The 18,107-nt window shown below is 43.7% G+C and overlaps 1 protein-coding gene across 3 annotated transcripts in view; it reads left to right on the forward strand.

Annotated features, from left to right (window-relative positions):
* adcy5 (adenylate cyclase 5) overlaps positions 1 to 17,127 on the forward strand; it is a 368,070-nt gene extending 350,943 nt beyond the window's left edge. For all 3 annotated transcript variants that reach the window (XM_041200521.1, XM_041200522.1, XM_041200523.1), the window contains 4 exons: positions 4,969 to 5,232; positions 9,083 to 9,287; positions 11,961 to 12,085; positions 14,854 to 17,127. In XM_041200521.1, the coding sequence (XP_041056455.1) occupies positions 4,969 to 5,232; positions 9,083 to 9,287; positions 11,961 to 12,085; positions 14,854 to 14,982 (723 nt within the window). In that variant the 3' untranslated portion in view covers positions 14,983 to 17,127. The remainder of the gene's footprint in view (positions 1 to 4,968; positions 5,233 to 9,082; positions 9,288 to 11,960; positions 12,086 to 14,853) is intronic.
* Positions 17,128 to 18,107: the final 980 nt, after the last annotated feature.

Here is an 18,107-nt window from a genome sequence, read left to right on the forward strand (position 1 = left end):
TCTTGATGGGCAAAAGTTACGGCCAGGGCTGCAGTTACGTTTAGAGCTAGGAATAGAATTAGGGTTAGGTTTAGTGTTTTAGCTCGGATTATGGTTATGGTTAGGTTTGCATTTGAGGTTTTCGCCCATCTGCCAACCATAAGGTTGGACAGACCATGGAAAGTAGGGGACAGTTGGAGGTTTGATGGGCTTGATTGCCCTCTTGATGGTTGGCGGGTGCATTTCCGACTTCTGTGCGCGCCTGCGAACCAAAATATCGCGCAAACGTGGGACGACGTCATCACGCACTAATTTACGTTCAAGCAGGTCAGGCATGTGCCCACACGCCGAGCTAAAAATTCTGCCCCTGGAATTTTCCAGTAACACTATTTTGACCTGTGTGTTACAGCCGATATTTAGGAACGTTATTCAGAGGATCCCGGTCCTAAATTCAGCATTCTGGTGCCGGGAGTGATTGGCATTCGTTGAGTGGTTACGTTAGATAGAACATCGCTGCACTGAGTGGGTCGGCATGGCACTGATAAGTGATAATTTTAGAGTAAGCCTCAAAACAATTGACAACAGTGGCTCCCAGTGGGTCGGAATGGGTAGTGCATTTGGTTGCAAGGTTTCCCACTCGGGAAAATCTCTGCAGTTTGATTTGAAGCTACTGTTTCGAATTCAGAGAGCTTTCTAGGAGGCACAAGCTGGAAATGGCTCCAATACATTCACCTATGTGCTGGGAAGAGAAACAGGCGAGGGAGGGGGACCGAGTAGAGCTGGAACAAAAAAAGTTCCACATATCCCACGAGAAGGGGATGTGAGGCGAATTAGCTCTTTCAAGTCAGCTCTTTCAAAGAGCCATCACAGGCATGATGGGCTGAATAGCCTATCTATATGTGGTACAGGTACCAGAATCCCTTATTCGGCATCCCAAAAGGACCCGCAAACCACCTTGGACACTACAATCCCTATCAGGCATTGCTGTCCATCACATCTGGGTCACAGCACGCTGATCCCTTGCACTTTGGGTTGGGCCTTATTGATTCCACATCAGGATTAATGGTGCGGAAGCTGGTTCTCCCCGCCACCAGCCACCACCTCCCCCCCATCCCTTTCCAGCTTTGAGATTTAATTAATTCTATTCCCCGCACACACACCCCCCCCCGCCCCTGGCCCCAACCACCAAGCTCATGAGTAGTCAAAATCCAGAATATCCACAAATCCGGCACACATCCTGTCCCAGGCTTCCCGGGTGCGGGGTCAGGCACCTGTATTATTCTGTGGTTTTAAGAAATAATTACAGAGGATATTAGCAAGATCATAGATCTGAGATGAAGTGAACAAATCAATCATGTGGTGACAAGAAAGAAGATTTGATCGCTGGTCCACAAAGTTGCTACAAAAACACTACACACAACCTCAATTTTTCCTGGGCCATGGGATGGAAAACAAAATCAGCCAAAGGCCCGTGTTCCTGACTGCGCGTCAAGGAAGTCTTGAAGGGACTAAATTAAAAACGAAACGTTCTGAAACTTCACGAGCGTCGTCAGTAATCTACCAAGGGAAAAGAGAGCTTAGGCTTAGACTCCCTTTAGTGGAAGTGAGAACCAAGAGATCAGGAAGTTTCTTTATGGGGCTGAATAAACTGAAGGCGGGAGGCGTATTTTTTTCTCTTCTCTCTTTGAAGGGTTTAAATATTTATCCAGCATATCCTCAGGCCATGGGTCGCTATACGTGGCTGTCAATTATTGTCTTGAAAATGGATAAGTCAATCAAAAATAGATTAGCTGATCGTTCATTGTCGTTTGTGTGGCCTCTCATTGAATCCAAATTGGTTGCAATGTTTGCCGCTACAACCACAGTGGCTGAAGTCCAAAAATGAACACGATGGCCCGGGTCTTCCAATCAGAATCGGAAACCCTATTTCCGAGCCCAAATAAACAAAAATGCACACGTACTGTCTTCCGCTTTTACTGATGGAGGATCCTTCACAACCGACAGAGTGCAGCACACCTCGTAAGGGGTAGCACAGGAAATCAATGCAGGAGCCATAGCTCCATTTTTAATGGCACTAGCTGCTGTAATCTGGTAAATAAGAACTTAAATGCCCCAAAGCTTCTTTGAAAAGAAACGGACAGAAGTCAAGTGTGTAAAGGAGGTTGGATGGGTAAGGTAAGTGGATAAGTGGGTAAGGCGATTGAGGGCGGTAGGATGAGTGAGGTAAGTGGGTAGTCAAGTTGGGTCGGGGGGAGTCGGGGGAGCTGGGTGGTGGGGTCGGGTCAGGTTTGGTTTGAGGGTTGAATCAGGTCAGGGTAGTCAGGTTGGTCTGGGGGGGATAGGTGGTCGAAGGGGTATTGGGTCAGGTCTGGGGGAGTGGGGGAGTCAAGAGGATAGTCAGGGATTCGAGGGAGTAGTTGGGGGGTGTTCAGTGTGAATAATTAGGGGTTTTCCTATCTAACATTTCCTGAGTAACTATCCAGGTAAGTAAGTTGGATGTTTGTGGATGGGGTGCCAATCAAGTGGGCTGCTTTGTCCTGGATGGTGTCGAGCTTCTTGAGTGTTGTGGAAGCTGCACTCATCCAGGCAAATGGGGAGTATTCCATCACACTCCTGACTTGTGCCTTGTAGATGGTGGACGGGCTTTGGGGAGTCAGGAGGTGAGTTACTCGTCACAGGATTCTAAGCCTCTGACCTGCTCTTGTAGCCACAGTATCTATATGGCTAGTCCAGTTCAGTTTCTGGTCAATGGTAACCCCCCCAGGATGTTGATAGTGGGGTATTCAGTGATGGTAATGCGTTATTCCATTACAGAACTGGGCAGACCCTTGTAGATGGTGATGAGTCTTTCAATGTTCAGGAAGTGAGCTACTCATTGCAGAGTACCCAGCCTCTAACCTGCTTTCTTAACCATGGTGTTGATATAGTTGGTTGAGCATTTGGTCAGTCTTCCTTTATATCAAGTGTGACTCCAGCCTCTGGGGAGTCACTGAGCTCAGTATTACTTGGGTCCCTCCCTACATACTTATTGAACATTTGAGGGATGGTTACCTCTTACACTTGTGTCATGTATGGTAGCACAGTGGCTATGGGTGGGATTTTCTGGCAGGATCTTCCGGTCCCACCAAATTCACTGGAGATTTAAATGGCTCGTCAATCTGTCATGGGGAATCCCTGCTCAGGCAGGGCCAGAAATTCCTGACCTATGTTACTGGGCTTCTTATCCAGAGGCCTGGACTAATGATATTGTGGCATGAGTTCAAATCCCACCAAGGCAACTAGGGAATTTAAATCACATTAAATAAATCTTGAATTATACTGGAGGAAATGGTAGCATCAGTAACAGTGACCAAGAGGCTACTAGATTATCATTAAAACAAATTACCTAGTTCACTAATTTCCTTGAGGGAAGGGAAATCTTCTAACCTTACTCAATCTGGTTTAGGTGTGCCTCCAGACTCACAGCAATGTGGTTGCCTCTTTACTTAATATGAAGTGGCCTAGCTGGCCACTCAGTTGTATAGGGACAGCCTTCCCATTGACACCCATGTCCCGTGAACAAATTAAAAAATAACTTTCCCCTGAGACCCATCACTCATGTCCATTGCCTGGAAGAAATCTCTGTTGAAGTTTGCAGCCGGATGGACATTGTATGGCAGGTTATTGATGATTAGGTGTTGCAAACATACGAATATACAAAACAGGAGCAGGAGTAGGCCATTTGGCCCCTCGTGTCTGCTCCACCATTCAATAAGATCATGGCTGATCTGTTTCTGCTTTGAGTTCCACATTCCTATCTACCCCCGACAACCTTTGATTCCCTTGCCTGACAAGAATCTATCCACCTCTGCCTTAAAAATATTCAGTGGCCCCGCTTCCACTGCCCTCTGAGGCAGAGAGTTCCAAAGTCGCACAATCCTCTGAGAGGAAAAGTTTCTCCTCATCTCTGTCCTGAAAGGTCGACCCCTAATTTTAAAACGGCGCGTCCTAGTTCCGGACTCACCCACAAGAGGAAACGTTCTTTCCATGTCCACCTTGTCAAGACCGTTCAGGATCAGTTGCATAATGGAGCTATTGATAACTCAGTTCCATCAGTTAGCTGATAATGAGTGTGGTGGGGGAGGCTGACAGATTAGATTTGCCCTGCTTTTTGCGATGGGAGTTATCTGGGCCACTCACCACATGTCAAAGCTGCACTGGGGACAGTTTGGCTTTAGAGAGCGGAAGGTGGGGTGTAACAAGTATTGCTGGTATGCAGGGCTTCAGCGCTGTACAGCTGGGATGTCATTAAGGCACAGTCTTTGCTGCCTCCGGTGCACTCAGAGGCTTCCCAATGTCATGTGGGGTGAACTGAATTGGCTGCAGACAATGGCGGGGACTTGAGGAAGAGGCTGAATAGGATCGTGCATTTGCTACTTTTGACAGGAAATGCTCGCACACCCTTTAGCTTTGTCTCTTGCCTTTGTGTTGCTGCCCATTTGGTTGAGGATGCAGATGTTTCTGCAGCTGTTGCTCATAGATCCCACACAATTTCACAACTCGACTTGCCTGACTTTAAGCTCACAACCCCGTCCTGTTGGTCAATGGCCCAGTATCATGACCAGGACAATTAAGATAATTGGCAAAAGAATCAGGCAAGGAGATGAAGAAGCAGCTGGTTACGCTCTGGAATGCACTGCCTGAAAGGGTGGAAGAGCAGATTGAGAAATAACTTTCAAATGGAACTGAAAAGCAGGGATACGAAGAAGAGCAGGGGGAGTGGGACGAATTCGATAACATACTTTCAAAGAACTGGCACAGGCATAATGGGCCAAATGGCCTCCTTCTGTGATGTATGATCCTAAAACTATCATACCCGAGAGGCATGTTGACAGACTGGGCAATAAATGTGATTGGGCTCTGTGTATATAAATATAAGCATGACTGTCATTAAAAATAAGTGTTCCAAATTCTCAACACGATAATAAGTCTTTGCCATTTCTTGGCCAGGCCACTGAAGAGAAAGAAGAAATGGAAGAACTTCAGGCCTACAACAGACGCCTTCTGCACAATATCCTGCCCAAAGATGTCGCTGCACATTTCCTTGCACGTGAGAGGCGTAATGATGAGCTGTACTACCAGTCCTGTGAGTGTGTGGCTGTAATGTTCGCCTCCATCAGCAACTTCTCCGAGTTCTACGTCGAGTTGGAGGCAAACAACGAAGGGGTCGAGTGCCTCCGACTTTTAAATGAGATCATTGCTGACTTTGATGAGGCAAGTGTGGCTGGCAGTGCTGATACTGGGTGATTGGAAGCAAGGATGTATTGATCTGTGTATTTGCTGCTGCAATGGGGGAGATGGTAGCATGGCTGTTAACATCACTGGGCCAGTAATCCAGAGGCCCCCAAGCTAATCCTCTGGGGGCATGGGTTCAAATCCCACCACGGCAGCCGGTGGAATTTAAATTCAATTAACAAAATCTGGAATTAAACTCTGGTCTCAGAAATGGTGACCTTGAAATTATCATTGATTGTTGTTAAAAACCCACCTGGTTCACTAATGCCCTTTGGGGGAGGAAATCTGCCTTCCTTACCTGGCCTGGCCTACATGTGACTCCAGATCCACAGCAGTGTGGTTGACTCTTAACTGTCCTCTACAATGGCCTAGCAAACCATTCAGTTCAATTAAGGATGGGCAATGATGCCCACATCCCATGGAAGAATAAATTAACTCTCCTCCATTACCTCCAGACTTGATGATTCAAAAGTTCTCCTGTCTGGCCTCAACCTCTTGCATCCTGCGTTGACTCTTTGAGCTCATCCTGTATCCTAATTCGCCCCATTCACCTATCACCCCTGTGCTCGATGACCTACATTGGCTCCCAGTATGGCAATGCCTCAATTTTTAAAGGTTCACCACTTTGACCAAACTTTTTGTCACCTGGCCTAATATCTCCTTGATAAAAACAAAAAAACTGCAGATGCTGGAAATCCAAAACAAAAACAGAATTACCTGGAAAAACTCAGCCAGTCTGACAGCATCGGCGGAGAAGAAAAGTTCTGTTGAAGGGTCATGAGGACTCGAAACGTCAACTCTTTTCTTCTCCGCCGTTGCTGCCAGACCTGCTGAGTTTTTCCAGGTAATTGTTTTTGTTTCTAATATCTCCTTGCATGGCTCAATGTCAAATTTTGTTTGCCAATGGGTGCTGTGAAGCATCTTGGGACATTTTATCATATTAATTTAGGACAGATGACCAAAAAAACAAGTGGGTAAAGAGCCATTTAAAGGAGGAGAGAAAGACAGAGCAGTTTAGGGAGGGAAATCCAGAGCTTAAGGTCTAGACAGCTGAAGGTACAGTTTCGAATGATCAGCCAGTGATTAAAATCGAGACAGGAGGGGAGAACTGAGCTCTGCAAAGATCTCGGAGGGAACATCCTTCATACTAAACATTGCTCATCTTCCCTCACCATCTCCCCTACCACCGTCTCAGCTCCTATGCTGCTGAAACCCTCATCTATACCTTCACTTCCTCTAGACATCACTATTCCAACACGCTGCTGGCTGTTCTCCTACGTTCTACCCTCCGTGAACTCGAGGTCATCCAAAGCTTTGCTGCCCGTATCGTGACTCGCACCAAGTCCCACATCACCCCTTTGCCCACTGACCTACATTGGCTCCTGGTCAAACAGTGTCTTGATTTTGAAATTTTCATTTCTGTTTACAAATCTCTCCATGGCCTAGCCCCTCCCTATCTCTAATCTCTTCCAGCCCCATAACCCTCGGAGATATCTGCGCTCATCTAACCATGCCCTTTGTAAATATAATTGCTCCACCATTGGTGGCTGTGCCATCGGTTGCCTAGGCCTCAAGATTTGGACTTGCCTCCCTAAACCTCTCTGCCTCTGCATCTCACTCTCCCCCTTTAAGACACTTCTTAAACCATACCTCCCTGACCAAGTTTTTGGTCATCTGACCTAATATCTCCTTATGTGGCTCACTGCCATGCATTGTTTTATAATGTTTTGGTGAAGCGTCTTGGGACACTTCGGTACGGTACGTTAAAGGTGCAATATAAATATGTAGGGCTGGAGGACGTTACAGAGATAGACAGGAGCAAGGCCAAGGAGGGATTGAAGGATCATTATCAGCATCAAAGCTAAAATCCTATTCTAATGGCAAAATGTGGAACGTAATTGAGTTGCCAACTCTAGTTGGATGTATTCCTGGAGACATTATTACATGACACCCTGTCTCCCACTGTCCCGCCATTGGTCAAACCAACATGTTCGTCCTTGTGGCACATTGCTTTCCCAGCCAGATGGGAACCATAATAGTCTCTTCTCAAGAGTCAATTGGGTGATTATTGACTGTTTAACACCCATTTTTAAACCCCAACTGCTATTTTTTTAATGAATTTTTATCATTTTTTACGATTATTCTCTCAGGTTTTTGTTCTAAGCAGTGTCCTGGAAAACTGCCTTTGATTCCTGGAGACTCCAGTCTAACCCTGGAGGGTTGGCAACCCGAGTAACGGTCCACAATGTTTTGGATTTTTTAATTTTGCTATTCAGGGCATTACCTTTAACCGCCCAAGTCTGCTAGTAATCCTGGAGAGTTGGTAATCCTAGGATACTGGGGACAAAATCCCAGGGCATATGCTGTGAGATGGGAATAATGGTGGGCAGTGGAAATGGGTGGTCAAACCAAGGGCAGAATTTTGCCCTCACGGGGCAGGCGCAACAGGCGGGCCCAGGAGCGGTCACAAAGCTGACCACCACCCACGATCGGGCCCCAACATGGAGTTATTTCGTGCTTTCAGTGTGAGACACGCGCGCTGTAATGCTCAGCGTTGCCAGGCTGGGGGTGGGAGGAGGGGGAGAGTCGAAGTTCACGCATGTGCACAGGCACGCGCAATGAAAGCTCCCTGAGTCACAGAGCTGCCTCAGAGAGCTGAAGGTTTACAAACTCAAAACTTAAAAACTTAAGCAATATTAAGAACATGTCCCTGCTCAGGTGACTCTGTCACATGAGCAGGGGCATGTTATGAATGAAATTTAAAAATTTTTATTTACTTTTCATTTGCTGTTGGAAACCTCATCCCACCCATGGATGAGGTTTCCTAAAAAAAAATCCAAAGACTTCAACGGCCTGAATTGGCCTGTTAATTATTGGCGGGTGCGCTGCTGACTCCCGTGCGTACCCGCCGACCGAAATATCGTGCGAGTGCACGATGGTGTTGTGACATCATCCCGCGTCATTTCACGCTCACTCCGGTTGGGTGCCCGCCTGCCTGACGAGCGCAATATCCTGCCCCAAAGGTCCTTTCTGGATGCCTGATTCTAGATGAGGCGCTTTTTTATTTGTTCCTGGAATATGGGCGTCATGGTGGTGTAGTGGTAGTGTCACTGCACAAGTAATCCAGAGGCCCCAGGCTAATGTTCTGGGGACCTGAGATCAATTCCCACCAAAGCAGCTGGTGGAACTTAAATTCAAATAACAAAATCTGTATTTGGAAGCTTGTCTTGGTAATAGTGACCATGAAACTACCTTCAATTGTTGCAAAAACCCATCTGGTTCACTGATGTCCTTTAGGGAAGGAAATCTGCCATCCTTACCTGGTTTGGCCTACATGTGACTCCAGATCCATAGGAATGCGTTTGACTCTTAACTGTTCTCTGAAATGGCCTAGCAAGTATCTCAGTTCAAGGGCAGTTAGAGATGGGCCACAAATGCTGGCCTTGCCGCCCACATCCCATGAAAGAATTTTTTAAAAATGGCAAGGCCAGCATTTATTGCCCATCCCTGATTGGCAATTGAGAAGATGATGATGAGCTACCTTCTTCAATCACTGCAGTCCACTGCACCCACAGTGCTGTTACAAGGGAGTTATAGGATTTTTGACCCAGCGACAGTGAAGGAACAGCCATATAGTTCCAAGTCAGGACGGTGTGTGACTTGGAGGGGAACTTGGGAGGTGATGGTTTTCCCATGCACCTGCTGCTCCTCCTAGGTGATAGAGGTCATGCATCTGGAGGATGCGCAATCATCATCCCAACCTTGCAAAAGATGGTGTTATGGCCAGTGTCTCTAAGTTACAACAAAGTTGTTGTTTGGTTCATTACAGATCATTAGCGAAGAGCAATTCCGACAGTTGGAGAAGATTAAGACTATAGGTAGCACGTATATGGCAGCATCAGGTCTGAATGACTCCACGTATGACAAAGCTGGGAAAACACACATCAAGGCACTGGCAGACTATGCCATGAGGCTAATGGACCAGATGAAGTACATCAACGAACACTCATTCAATAACTTCCAGATGAAAATAGGTAACTTGGGCCTTTATTGGGGGGGGATGTCAAGGGACTGCAGAATGGTGCCAGGGATAAGGAGAAACTGGAGTTGTTCCTCTTACAGCCAAGTAGGTAATTTAATAGAGGTATTCAAATTTATGTGAAAGGTTTTGGTGGAGGAGATAGGGAGAAAGTCTCCAGTGGCAGTAACCAGAGGACACGGATTTATTATGATTGACAAAATAAAAAAAAGTTTCATCATGTTACCTCTAGTTAACGCAGCAAGTTGTTATGATCTGGCATGCGCTGCCTGAAAGGTAGGTGGAAGCGGATTCAATAATAACTTTAAAAAGGGAATTGGATAAATATTTAAAAGGAAACATTTCTAAGGCAACAAGGAGAGAGCAGGGGAGTGGAACTAATTGTAAAGGCTCTTTGAAAAAGACACAGCAATAGGCCGAATGGCCTCCTCCTGTGTTTTGCTATTCTACGATTCAAGAGTTGCCGGTCACTCCACGATCAGTGTACGGTTCACTTCTTGCAAGAAAGTTGTCACTAAGTACCATGGACATATCATCCAGGAACTGGAAACTACTGAAACACAAAGATATACTTGTGGTTTACATTAATTATGTATTGCTTGTATCAGTTCAAGAAGCTAGATACTGTGAATGCTTCTTCATCTTATTCAGACAGAGATTCATATCTGTGTTGCTGTAAAAAAACTTCTGACCAGAAGGGGGATGAGGCTTGAGGAGTAAGTAACCAAGGAAAGTAGATTGAAGCAGATAACATAAATGAGACTCTCTATAAGGCCAACTACCACAAAGAATAGTTAAGGCAAATAGCATGGAAGCTAAATATGCAAATAAGGGAGAAAAGAATTGAAGAATTTGATGATGGTTGAGATAAGAAGTAAGGGTGTGAGGAGCCTTGTGTGGAGTGTTATGGCACCACGGATGGTAAATGCTGAGATGCTCTAATCCCAGAGGGAAACTTGAAACAACTGCCACAACTGTTTTTGCCATTTGTATTTTATTTCGAGATCCGTGCCTTGAATTCAGTAGTAATAAGTCCACTGAGGCTGAGGTTTTTTTTTTTACAAAACTAAATTAAACATTTATTAATAGAAGAAAGAATTTTAAGCTCATACATAAGTCTACAAATTACTACTATAATAATTCCTAACTCCCCTAATTAATCTGGCTCCCAGTTGCACCTCCATTAAGGCAACAGTAAGAACAAAATAGATTTTAACAGACACAGGCAAAGCACACAATGCCCTGGACAACGACATTCACAAGTGAGTTTTTTTAGCTTCAGTTCCTGTAGACAGCAACCTAACGCATAGAGGCTGGAGGATTTTCACACTTGTTAGATCTTAGAATTCCTTCCCCCTTTTACATAATCTCATCTCCTTTATACATGTTTCTCTCTATTTAATGTAAATCCCATTGTTCCAATATGTCTTTGCTATTTGACTTTGCTCAAAATATAAATCTTCTCATAGTACTCATATTATCAGTAACCTTTGGGAAAAATAAACATACTGGCTTAACTTCTCATGACTAAGTATAACATCTTACTATCTCTTTGAAATTCAAACTACTCTGGTTTATCTTAAAATGCAATATTTCCTCACACCTTACATCCTAAAACTTCAGCCATGTTTACCTATTTAGCATTCAAACCTCACTTCTCTTTTGATAACTCAAAAGCTCCAGACTCGCTGTCTGCAATTCAATTAAATCCCCCTCCACACACACACACACACACACATATACGCACAGAGAAACTAATCCAAACTCCACTATCAATCTACCTTTACAATAAATCACAACAATATTATGAAACTCATTATATTTTCATGACATAGAGCATAAACAATGCTGTGGACCCACTGGGCCATATGGCCTGTTTCTGTTCTGTAGACTTGAAGTAATTCTATCTATCTTGTCCTGGAATCTGAGACAGGAGTTAGAAGAGCCTTCACAGATATTGGAATAGTATTCAAGAGAATGGTTTTGAGCTTTATAGAGTGGTTGAAGGGGAAGATGGAAGGAGCGCAGAATTCACAGAATCACTAGTAAGAATCACTAGTAAGCTTCTCGGCGACCTCATAGATCATGGTGATGTGGAGGCTTAATTTGAGATTGATAGGGATAGTTGTGATGCATCGTGTAGATTTTAACTCTGATTTTTGCACTTACATGAAATCTTTGCATTGGAATAGACCAATGCATTTAAAGGACTGATCTGTAAAAGTCAAATTGTGGGTTTCATTGCTCTGATGATGAGGAATAGCCAATTCTTCATGCCTGTAGTTCAGTTGCTGAGGAACCTGGGTGAAAGGGACAAGGCCTATGGTGCAACCAACAAGGTGGAATAGAGTCAGTATAGCACAGAAGGAGGCCATTCAGCCCATCAAGTCCATGTTGGCTCTCTGTAGTGCAATCCAGTAAGTCCTATTCCCGCAACTTATCTCAGTAGCCATGCAAGTTTATCTCCCTCAGAGTAGGATGAGTTGAATCAAGTAGTTATGGCTAACTGATTATAAATGTGAGGTTTAAAAGCCTGCAGATGGTAGAAGTAAGAAAGACTGAAAAGAGTGAGGATTTCCTCACCTTGAGGTCCTAAGAAGAAGCTGGAGTTTTCATTACACATCTGAGTGAGCAAGAGTGATGCATCAATCTCTCCTTTTCTGTTTAGGTCTCAACATTGGTCCTGTAGTAGCAGGAGTGATTGGAGCCCGCAAACCTCAATATGACATCTGGGGAAACACTGTCAATGTGGCAAGTCGAATGGACAGTACAGGAGTCCCTGACAGGATACAGGTAAAGGAATGGACAATACAGGAATCCCTGACAGGATACAGGTAAAGGAATGGACAGTACAGGAGTCCCTGACAGGATACAGGTAAAGGAATGGACAATACAGGAATCCCTTACAGGATACAGGTAAAGGAATGGACAGTACAGGAGTCCCTTACAGGATACAGGTAAAGGAATGGACAATGCAGGAGTCCCTTACAGGATACAGGTAAAGGAATGGACAGTACAGGAGTCCCTGACAGGATACAGGTAAAGGAATGGACAGTACAGGAGTCCCTGACAGGATACAGGTAAAGGAATGGACAGTACAGGAGTCCCTGACAGGATACAGGTAAAGGAATGGACAGTACAGGAGTCCCTGACAGGATACAGGTAAAGGAATGGACAGTATAGGAGTCCCTGACAGGATACAGGTAAAGCAAAAAACTATGACCCAGACCTGACTTCAAGGTGTAATAAAAACAAGCAGCAGGTAAAACAAGTGTCAGTTTCCCACTAGGCTACTGTTACCTCCATAGTTTGGAGATGACAGTTTTGTTCTTCTCAGAGGCTTTTGAAATACTTTCTTCCTAATTTTTTTATTCTTTCATGGGATATTGGTGTCACTGGCAAGTCCAGCATTTGTTTCCCATCCCTAGTTGCCCTTGAACTAAGTGGTTTGCTAGGCCATTTCAGAGGGGCAGTAAAGAGTCAACCACATTGCTGTGGATCTGGAGTCACATGTAGGCCAGACCAGGTAAAGGACAGCAGATTTCCTTTTCCCTAAGGGACATTAGTGAACCAGATGGGTTTTTACAACAATCGATGATAGTTTCATGGTCACCATTACTGAGACTAGCTTTCAATTCCAGATTTATTAATTGAGCTTAAATTCCATCAGCTGCCATGGTGGGATTTGAATCCCTGTCCCCAAAGCATTATCCTGGGCCTCTGGAGTACTACTCCATTACCACATTACCAATATGCCAATACCTCCCCATTGGTGGCTGTTTTCCCCTTCAATTTCAGGACACATGCCCAGCATGGCTTCCCAGCTGAGAGGAAGAGTAACCAAGCCTCCACCTGCCTTTACCAACCAACCAATCACCATAAAGCTGTGAAAGATGGCTCTGGTCCCACACCAATAGGGTTGACTATTAAGTGCCCTCTGAAATGACCTAATATATTACTATGACAAGATGGTGTGGTAATGTCATTCGACTAGTGATCTAGAGGCCCTGGCTAATGCTCTGAGAGCATGGATTCAAATTTAAATTCAATTGATTATTAAAATTCAACCAATAACTTTTTTAAATTCTGGAAACGAAAGCTAGACTCAAAGGAAACTATAAATTCAATTGATTATTAAAATTCAACTAATAAATTTTTTAAATTCTGGAAACAAAAGCTAGACTCAAAGGAAACTATCGAGTTTTGCTGAAAAGAGACATTTTGTCAAAGCTTTTCATCTTGCACTCATCAGGACATTCACAAGGGTACCAATGTCAGGGGAAGCAACAAGTAAGTGATAGCCATTCGCTGGTTCATTTCTCAGGACAATGCCGACCAATCAGAGTCAAGCTGCCTGGTTTAAATTTCAAACAATGTCTGGCAGTTAACTGTTAGTCACCATTAATTGGTGCATTCTCCATGGCAACGCCTCTACCAATCAGAGTCCAACTGCCAACCAATCATCGCTTTCTTCTCATACGTATAAAGTTTTTGCTTCCCCTGACATTGGTATTCTGGTAACTTTCCTGATGAGTGCAAGACAAAAAGCTTCAACAAAATGTATTTTTTCAGCAAGACTCAAGTTCTGTATTACCAAACATCTAAATGAAACTATCATCGATTGTCGGTAAAAAACTCATCTGGTTCACTAATGTCCTTTAGGGAAGGAAATCGGCCATCCTTATCTGGTCTGGCCTACATGTGATTCCAAACCCACAGCGATGTGGTTGACTCTTAGCTGCTTTCAAAGTGTAATTAAGCTTGGCCAACAAATGTCAGCTATGCCCATATCCCATGAAAAAAGCTAAACTAAGAACAACTAGAGGTGAACAATAAATGCTCAGGGCCTTACCAGTGACACACACATGACAACAATTAATAAAGTTAAAAAAAAATCTTAAAAACATATTAAGAAAAGGGTTGGAAACACACAGCAAAGCCATCATACCTAAAAGGAGATTAAATAGATTTTGGGTAGTCCCTTTGCCAGAAGCTGCTTAGCTGAGGGTCAGTTGGTCATGTTGTCATCTGAGTCAGAAAGTCATGGGCTCAAGGCCCACTCTAGGACTTGAGCATAAAAATCTTGCCTGACACTCCTGGTGTGTTCCTGAGAGAGTGCTGCATTGTCGGTGGTGCCATCTTTTGAATGAGATGTTAAACCTCTTAGGTGGCTGTAAGTAATCCATGGCACTATTTGCAAGAGGAGCAGGAAAGTTCTCGGTGTCCTGGCCAACAGCAATCCCTCAACCAACATCAGAAAACGGACTATCCAGTCAGTGCTGATTGTGGGAGCTTGCTCTGTGCAAATTGGTTGCCACCTTTTCTAACAGTGTCAGCATATCAAAAATTACTTCATTGGCTATAAAGTGCTTTAATTGGAATGTCCTGAGGTTCAGAAAGGCCATATATAAATTACATCCAAAACATTAGCTTACCCTTTTCTCTGCAGTTACTAATGGGTCCTGCTATGTATTACAGCAATTTCAGATTTCCAGTTTGTTCTTTGTTTGACTGCATCATCTTCAGTCATCCTTTAATTTGGTCGTTCGCTATCTCCTCAGGTGACAACAGATATGTACCAGGTCCTGTCGGCTGAAAGCTATCACCTGGAGTACCGGGGACTGGTTAAGGTCAAGGGCAAAGGAGAAATGTGTACATATTTCCTGAACGAGGGACCAGACATTAGTTAGCGATGTCGGGCACAGAAAAAAAACTATGGTCGTCAAAACTCTTGGAATTCCTGTGCCCTACATGTGATTGCGAGGAATGAACTGAGGATGTACAATGTTAGAACCACAGCTGAGTGATGTTCTCGACCCCAACAGCACAAACACCAGAGACCTTTCCAAGAGAATCCCCACAAAGAAGAAGACAACCTCAAAGAAGATGGGAACATACAAACAGGAGGAGGCCATTCAACCCCTTGAGCCTGTTCCACCATTCAGTAAGGTCATGGCTGATCTGGGGCTGAACTCTATCCACCTATCTTGTTCCAAAAGCCTAAGACACAAAGACCATGCAAGCTCTGGCCAACACTCTAATTGGATAATTCCTCCCCTCCTATCACTTTTAACGTCACACAATCAAATATATATATAAATAATAAAGCACTGTGGAGACTTGGTGTACCAGGAACAACCACATACACTCACACATACACTCACATTTACATATACACAAACACCTACATTTACACACACAGGCAAACATTTACCTATATACACATACACACTTACACATACACATTTAGACACAGACACTTACATAGGCACATACTTACACAATTACATATACACACACACAAAAATATTTACACATCACATACATACAAACACTTACATATACAACACATGCATACACATTAATATTAACACTTCCATATACACACCCATGCAAACTTACCTATATACGCATAATTACACATTTACGCTTAGACATGCAGGCACTTACATTTATAACACACACATACACACTAATGTAAACGCTTACAAAAACAGTCACATGCAAACACTTACCTATACACACACTTACACATGCACACTTAGACACGCAGGACACTTACATGTACAACACATTTACACATTAACATAAACACTTACATACATTCACATGCAAACACTTACATGTATATACACACAAATATATTTACATACACATAAACATTTACATATACACCAGCATTTACATATACACACAAATAAACACATTTAGACACACACAAACTTGTACATATACATACATACACACACACAAATCCTTACATATAATCACACATTTATGGACATACACACATGCAAACATTCACAAATACAAGCATGTACACACAAAAGCAAGGCTCCTACAGGGTAAAACTTGGACTCAGCATGAATTTCAGATGGACACCGATAGCAGATTACAGACCCAGCTATATTTTGACGTGTTGGGCAAGTGCAGGGAACTGCCACCTGTGCCAGTGTGACGTATATGACATCCAGCGTGAATGTTTATGAAGCGTGAAAATCAGGGCAGGTACCATTCCCAGCACGATACGCCCGGGCGAAACCAGGAATGATCACTGGTGATTAACCTGACAGCGTCCTCTTCTTCAGCATAGATTCAGCAGACCACTGGGGCACTATTGGGAGTCCCCTATGATCACATGAAAATGGGAGAACCTTTGGGTGTTCTTCTGACTGCGCCTTCCACACAGGAGAGGCGGGGGAAGGGGGGCGGAATTAAACTACTTTAAAAACCTACCACTTCTTATTTTAGTTTGTAATATTACAACTGCAGATTTAGCAGAGCACTAGAATTCTATATTTTGTAACGATAATAGCAGACGCTACATTCGGCAGTGCATATTATTCTGATGTATTAGATGCCATTACGAGCACGAAGCACAGTCCTCTCTCTATGTAAAATTCTCTCTCTCCCAGTCACACGTTATTCTCAGTTTACAATATGGCTTCATCGCATGCGGGTCAGAGGACTTACTGATCTTCCACTATTCCCACACACCTCACCACCCCTCAACACCACCATCTTCACTTCCCCTCCTCCTGATATTCATCCTTTCATTGTTTAAAACCGTACCTGATTCCACGGGCACTTTTCCACTGTTTGAGTAGTCCATGAACAGGGATCGACAACGTTACATGAACGGAGAGGGTCATTTATGGGTCTCTGACTGCTGGAACGTAATTGATAAGATAACATTTTGTGATTTATAAGAGGGAAATGCACTCTTTTTTTAATCCACATCTTGCAGACATTATGGTAATTTCCCATGGAAATTGAAATGTGTTCAATAATTTATTACAAACTGTATTAAACAAGATATTGCTTCACTGGAAAAAGGTCTTGTGTGTCGTTTCTCGGTATCTCTGGCTCTAGGATTAAGAATCAATAAGGAAAAAAATGCAATTGTGGTTCTCATGCAAAATTTAACCCAAAACATTAACAAACAAAAACAACACCTTGCATTTTATACAGCACCCTTAATGTAGTAAAACGCCTAAAGGCACTTCACAGGAGCATTGTCAAATAATATTCAATACTGAGCAACATGAGATAGTAGCACATAAGGCAGAAAGTTTGATCAAAGATTTTAAGGACTGTCTTAAAGGAGGAAAGATGGAGAGGTGTAGGGAGGGAATCTCAGAGCTTAGGGCTCAAGCAGCTGAAGTGGGAGGTGATGGTGTAATGGTATTGTCGCTGGACTGGTAATCCAGAGACCAAGGTAATGCTCTGGGGACCTGGGTTTAAGTCCCACCATGGGGGAATTTGAATTCGATTTTAAAAATCTGGAATTAAAAGTCCAATGATGACCATGAAACCATTGCTGATTGTCATATAAACCCATCTGGTTCACCAATGCCTCAGAAGGAAATCTGCTGTACTTACCTGGTCTGGCCTACATGTGACTCCAGACCCACAGCAATGTGGTTGACTTTTAAATTTTAACTCTGAACAAGGGCAATTAGGGATGGGCAATAAATGCTGGCCTAGCCAGTGATGCCCACATCCCATGAATGAATAAAAAATACATAGTCATCAACAGTGGAATTATTAAAACCAGGGATACGCATCAGGCCAGAATTAGAGGAACAGAAATATCTTGGAGGCTTGTAGGGCTGGCTTGTAGGGGGCAAGGCCATACAAGGTTGAAATTTTTAAAATTGAGGCAATACTCAACCAGGAGCCAATATAGGTTAGTGAGCACAAGGATGGTGGATGAACAGGATGGTGCAAATTAGAATATGGGCAGCAGAATTTTGTGGAAGATGGATGTCCAGTCAGGAGAGCATTGGACTAGTCACATCTAAAGGTAACATAC

Source organism: Carcharodon carcharias, chromosome 12 (assembly GCF_017639515.1).
Source record: "Carcharodon carcharias isolate sCarCar2 chromosome 12, sCarCar2.pri, whole genome shotgun sequence".
NCBI lineage: Eukaryota > Metazoa > Chordata > Chondrichthyes > Lamniformes > Lamnidae > Carcharodon > Carcharodon carcharias.